Source organism: Myotis davidii, unplaced genomic scaffold (assembly GCF_000327345.1).
Source record: "Myotis davidii unplaced genomic scaffold, ASM32734v1 scaffold1494, whole genome shotgun sequence".
Lineage (NCBI taxonomy): Eukaryota > Metazoa > Chordata > Mammalia > Chiroptera > Vespertilionidae > Myotis > Myotis davidii.
The window spans coordinates 3,611,896-3,618,083 of NW_006286246.1; the positions used below are offsets into that span (position 1 = coordinate 3,611,896).

The 6,188-nt window shown below is 57.4% G+C and overlaps 1 protein-coding gene across 1 annotated transcript in view; it reads left to right on the forward strand.

Annotated features, from left to right (window-relative positions):
• Nucleotides 1-4,939, forward strand: part of PNLDC1 (PARN like, ribonuclease domain containing 1) — a 17,863-nt gene extending 12,924 nt beyond the window's left edge. The window contains exons 14-18 of the mRNA XM_015560036.1: nt 911-953; nt 2,575-2,674; nt 2,928-3,103; nt 3,212-3,310; nt 4,520-4,939. Coding sequence (XP_015415522.1) covers nt 911-953; nt 2,575-2,674; nt 2,928-3,103; nt 3,212-3,310; nt 4,520-4,583 — 482 coding nt within the window. The 3' untranslated portion in view covers nt 4,584-4,939. The remainder of the gene's footprint in view (nt 1-910; nt 954-2,574; nt 2,675-2,927; nt 3,104-3,211; nt 3,311-4,519) is intronic.
• The last annotated feature ends 1,249 nt before the right edge of the window (nt 4,940-6,188 follow it).

A 6,188-nucleotide genomic window follows, 5' to 3' on the forward strand; every position in this document is an offset into this window, starting at 1 on the left:
TGGAGGTGAGTGTGGGGGGAGAAGTGTGCTCAGGTCTCTGGAGGAAGGAGGTGGAGGCTGTGTGTGCACGGCCAATGCCCGTGTGGAACTGGGCCGGGGACGGAGTGGTTCACAGCCCACGCGTGTGATGCTAGGTGGGGGAGCCTCCTCTCCAGGTGGTTCTAACCACTGCTTGACTCTCTCCTGCCTCTGGAACTCGCCTCAGCTGAGACAAAGTGCCCCCACGAAGCAGCATATGACGCCTTCCTCTGCGGATCAGGTGGGTCGCTGCCCCTTTAAAGGGAGACTGGCCTGACTGGTGGGGCTCATCAGCCTAGGAACCAGGAGGTCAGGGTTCCATTCCCGGTCAGGGCACAGGCTCGGGTTGTGGGCTCAGTCCCCAGTAGGAGGGGGCGTGTAGGAGGCGGCCAATCAGTGATTCTCTCTCATTGTTGATGTTTCCGTCTCTCTCCCTCTCCTTCCTCTCTGAAACCAATACAAATATTTTTTTAAAAATTAAAGACTAGTCTTGGTTACCCTGGCTGTGGCTCAGTGGTTAGAGCACTAGCTGTGCACGCAGAGGTCTCGGGTTTGATTCCCAGTCCAGTGCACGTACTTGGGTTGCAGGTTTAATCCCTGGCCCGGGTCAGGTGTATATGGGATGCAACTAACCACTGTGTCTCTCTCACATGAATGTTTCTCTCTCCTCCTCCCTCCCATCCACTCTCTCTCAACAATCAGAGGAAAAAACATGCTCTGGTGAGGATTAACAAAAATAAGTAAAGGAGACTCATGCTTTATTCGTGCTAAACCCGGCCATCCCGTGCATTCCCAGTGGGTGGCACATAACGGGGAAGAGGCATGCGTCTGCATGTGTGACCAGGTGGTCAGCTTGAGCCCTGATGTCTTCCATTTCTGGCTTTCCCCCCAGTTCTTCTGAAAGTGGCGCACTTGCTCCTGTGGAGAGTGCACGGGTGAGTGTCCCTGCCTCTCCTCTGCGTTAGCCTCGCTCTGGGCCAGGACCTCCCAAAGAAGGGAGGGCGCATGCGGAATGTCACTGTGGATGCAGTCCCCGACGGGTAGCAGTCCTTTGCCCACACCCGCCCCTGTGCTGGCCCCGGCCCTCGGGCCTCCTGTCGCGCGCTGGGAAGACCCGCGTGTCAGGAGCCACGGCCGTGGGGTCTGGCTTAGGTTCTCACCTGCCCCCGTGCCTCTCAGCGGCTGGGCTGGCTTCTCTGTCACCACGTTTCTCGTAACCATGCAGATCACAGCGAGGTAGGAGGCGGATGTTCAGGTCAGTGAAGGACACGTCCTTGGGGTCCACACAGGCTGCGGAAGGGCACAGGGGGAGATGCCTGGTCCCCAGGCTGGAGGCCTGCACTTCCTGGGGCAGCACCGTCCCTGAGGTCTGCGGTGCCAGCTCGCGGGCCCCGGCCCACACCTGAAACTCACCTCCCGTCGCTCCATCCGTCCGTCCGTCCGTGGTGTTACATTGCTCAGGGGACTCAGCACAATTGTCACATGTTCTTGTGTCTGACTTGGAAATAATTGTGGAGTCATCTGTTCAGCTGGGTTTGGCCTATGTCTGTCCATTTTAGTAACATTCTGTGCACAGAAATCGTCTACAGCAGCGGTTCTCAACCTGTGGGTCGCGACCCCTTTGGGGGTCAAACGACCCTGTCACAGGGGTCACCTAAGACCACCGGAAAACACGTATATACTTACATATTGTTTTTGTGATTAATCACTATGCTTTAATAATGTTCCATTTGTAACAATGAAAATACATCCTGCATATCAGATATTTACATGACGATTCATAACAGTAGCAACATTACAGTTATGAAGTAGCAACAAAAATAATTTTATGGCTGGGGGTCACCACAGCATGAGGAACTGTATTAAAGGGTCGCGGCATTAGGAAGGTTGAGAACCACTGGTCTACAGCCTATAGCTGTGAGATTCACAACTTCAACAAGAAACCTGCCACCCCACCTCCCTCCTTCCCGTGTGTTGATAGCGCCTGAGTGCCCACAGAGAGGTTCATATGCCAGCGGCGGGGGCAGCCCACTGCAGAGGCGTCCCTAGTGCCGGGTGCCTGGGCCTTACAGCCTTATTCCTATTACTCCTCAAGACCTAAAGCCCTCCGGGGCTCAGAGAAGTGCGGCAGTGGCCCTCTGCCCGCTCCGCAGTCTGCAGTCTGCCTCTGGGACCTATGCTTGGGGGCGTGGCCAGGTCTGGACAGAGGCCGGGCTGGTGGTAGGAGGAGGGATGCCACTCGGAGTAGAGGGTGATGTCGCGTCCAGGGATGATAAAGTCACCGTCTGACCAGTGGCCTCTCTCTCATTCTCCAAGCCCTTTTGCTAATGTTTGTCAGCAGAGGGATCGTCAGCAAACTGTCACCAGCAGACGGTGACCCCTGGAAGCTCTGGCGTGGACCCTGAGGGACCTTTCTGGGGTTGGGGGGAGCCATGAGGGGCGAACACCCACCTGAGCCCAGGGCTTGGGGGAGAGGAGTTGTCCCCAAGCCGCAGCCTCGGCCGAGGCGTGTGCATGGCGCCAGGTGCTGAGTGCCCGGGCGCTCTGTCCATGCAGGGCCGGCCCCACCCCGGAGCCCTCCTTCCCCCTGTACCTGGATGTGCTGGCCCCCTACATGAACCAGGTGAACCTGATCCGCGCCGGGGTCCCCAAGATCGTGAGTACGGTTCCATCACTCCTCCCTGGTCAGAGGCTGCCCCGGGAGGCGGCCATGTCCTGGGGCATCTGAGGGGGGCCCTGATAACAACCAAAGTCAGAGTTGAGGCGGGTGTCGGACCCGCTGTGTCCTCCTCACCCTCCTTCTCCCTCCCCAGAAGGAGCCCTTCCCAGTTTCTCTCAGGATTTCCAGACTGGGTGGGTCGTCAGGAGGGATGGTGGGAGTCTCTGTCTGTCCTTCTCCCGTCTTCCAGAACTTCTCTGGCCCAGATTATCCCAGTATCCGGCCCCCCATCCTCATCCTCAGCGTCCGGAGGTGGCCGGGGGTCACCGAGCAGCAGATCTATCGTGAGTTCCAGTGTCTCTGCAAATTTGACGTCCGGCGACTCACGCGGAACCAGTTCCTGCTCTTGACCAACAAGTTCAAGGAGTAGGTGCCCTGGGTCTGGGCCGCGCTGGTCCTGTCTCCTCCGGCCGCCCCTCTCCTCGCTCGGAGCCGCAGGTGCGCGGCCTGCCTGACCGAGCCCGTCTCCCGCAGCGCCCGGAGCGTCCTGAGGGAGTACCGGGGCCACCCCGTGCTGCAGGTGTCGCTGTACCGGTACTGGAGGCACTCCCCGGACGTCCGCTGCCTGCTGCAGTAAGTGCCCCTGCCCGCTGCCCGCCGTCCTGTGCGCCGCTCGGGCTGGGCGAGCACAGCTCCGTCCGGGGGTGCCCTAAGGCGTGGTGAACTGAACGGCATTCTGTAACGTTGTTTTGGTTTGTTTTTCGCTAATCCTCACCCGAGGATGTTTTCCACTGACTTTTAGAGAGAGTGGAAGGAAGAGGGAGAGACAGAGAGAGAACCTTCGATTGGTTGCCTCCCCCACACACCCGGACTAGGGCCAGGAATCAAGCCTGCAACCGGGGTACATGCCCTTGACGGGAATGGAACCCAGGACCCTTTGGTCCTCAAGCCGATGCTCTATCCACTGAACCAAACCGGCCAGGGCTCTTCTGTAACGTTTGGCGTGTTTATTGGGCGTCCACTGTATGCGGCACCATCGCAGGCCCCGTTCTCATGGGGCTCACACTGAGCGGGAGGTAATCAGTAAAGGAGGGGACTGCCCCTTCTGCTCGTGACAAGAGCAGGTCAGGGCGCGAGTGGAGGGAGTGCTGGTGAAGGAGAGGATGGAGGCCCTGTGCCCCGGGCAGAGGGGCCCCAGCGCGAGGCCTCTGGCGGGATGTGCCTGGGGTGCCCTGGGCAGAGGCCACCGTGCTGGGAATGAACAAGTGAGGAGACGAGACTGCACGGGGCCGTGGGTTAGGGCTGCAGAGAAACTGGCTCGCGGGGTTTGGAGCAGAGGCGTGCCGCGTGCGTCTGTGGAGACACGGGGGCCCGGCTGGGGAGGAAGTCTGGACCCCAGTCACCCGGCTGTGGCTTGGACTGCTCGGTGGCCACGTGGGGGTGGGGCACGGACAGACCAGAGCAGAGGAAGTTGGAGTCCAGAGCTTGTGGCTGGAGCCTCTGGAGAGATGGAGATGCATTGATGTGCTCTGTAAGGACTCGGCCGCTGTTCGGGCCGGATCTGTAGAAACGCTGTTGAAGCAGGACATCGGGCCTGGGCTCCGTTCTCCCGTGTTAGCCTCGGGTGGGAATCGGCAGGAAAAGTGACTTCCGTGTCCCAGAGACGAGCGCGCTGGGGCGTGGACAGCGGTGGGAGGAAAAGGAACATTTTCGCCAACAAAGTCGGGGAGAACAGGGCGAGCCTGTGTCAGAGCTTTCAAACCTGCCGACTGGCCACACACAGACGCCCTCACCCCTGCCGTGGACCGCTGACCCGTGTCCCGGCGTGTCCTTGTCTTGCAGAGTCTGTGGCATAGTCACCGCCTGGGCCCTTCTCACGTTTCTCCTGGGGCGACCTGGCCCCTGACGCCGCCCCAGCCTGCTGCTCCCGTCTCTGCGCCTCTCTGGGGGGCCAGCCGTTTATGTTCGTGGAATCCTATTCTACTTGCCAATGGACCGGCCTGGTCATTGCGAGGGATTTTGTTACGTTTTGAGCAAGAAATTCTGTAAATGTTATCAATGATACAGACATCCTTGGGCAGCTCTCCCTCCGGAGCGTGCCCACCCCTCCCCTCTCCTCCCCTCCCCTCCCAGGCGTCTCACCTTTACCTTCTCTCCCCTCAGCTCCCAGGGCCTTCTTTGCTGTAACTTGTTTCCTCAGCCTGTTTCTTCTATAGCTCAGTTCTTCTACCTCTGTGACTTTCTAAATAAGCTTTCTCTTATTTAAAAGCAGAAACGGGGCGGGGGGCGCGGGGGGGGTCTTGGCCTGGTGGCTCAGTTGGTTGGACATCATCCTATGCACCAAAAAGTTGCTGGTTTGATTCCTGATCAGGGCACATGCCGGGTTTGCAGGCTCAATCCCCGGTAGGTGGCGTGTAGGAGGCAGCCGATCAATGTTTCATTCTTACACTGATATCTCTCTCTCTCTCTCTCTCTCTCTCTCTCTCTCTCTCTTCCTTCCTCCCCCCTCCCTCTCTCCCTTCCTCTCTCAGAATCAATAAAAATATTTTTAAAAATACTGAGCTATCTTGATGTAGTACTATTTAAGAATCCTGGTCAGATAAATGCATTCATTTATTCATTTCATCATCAATGTAGCTAAGGAAGGAAGTGGGGGAGGGAGAGAGGAAGGAAGGAAGGAAGGAAGGGGAAAAAAAGTTCTTGGATCTGGTGCCTTTGTGGCCAAAACTTCCTTCCATCCATGACTGGGGAGAAGTCGCCACGTCTGGTAACTTCCTGTCCCCAGGCATCTCCGGCACAGACAGGGCAGAGCCGGACGCCAAGTGCGGAAGAGGCTGCGCTGTTTGTGGGAGAGAAGTGAAGGGCAGTGGCTGCTGAGGGGAGAAGGTGACGCCCACGTCCACGCACACTGGTGATGCTTGTGAGAAGCTCAGAGTGGTCCTCGAGGCGTTAGAGCTCCGAGATGGGGCGCCGGGTGCCTTAAATCAGTGGTCGGCAAACCACAGCTCGCGAGCTACATGCGACTCTTTGGCCCCTTGAGTGTGGCTCTTCCACAAAATACCACGTGCGGGCATGCACGTAAAGTGCGATGGAAACTTCGTGGTCCATGCGCAGAAGTCGGTGTTCAGAAAGGAGAGAGATGAAACAAATATACAAGACCAGTGTGGATGGGAGAGTTGTACCTCAATCAGCTCAGTGAACCTACCTCAATCAGATTGAGGACGTTTTTAGCAAAGGTCAGCTTAGGAGTACCCTAATTAAGCTAATAAAATGTACCTACCTATATAGTTTAAGTTTAAAAAATGGCTCTCAAAAGAAATTTCAATCGTACTGTTGATATTTGGCCGACCACTGTATTAGACGAAGGAGGACTGGAAAGAATGCTCTCGGAGGAGGGAAGTCTATGGGGAGGACGGGTAGGGAACTTCAGGACCCACTTGAGGAATCATAGGGCCTTGTCTGTAGTTGGGGTGAAGCAGAGTTGGGGGCAATGGTGGGAAAGGAAGGGGGG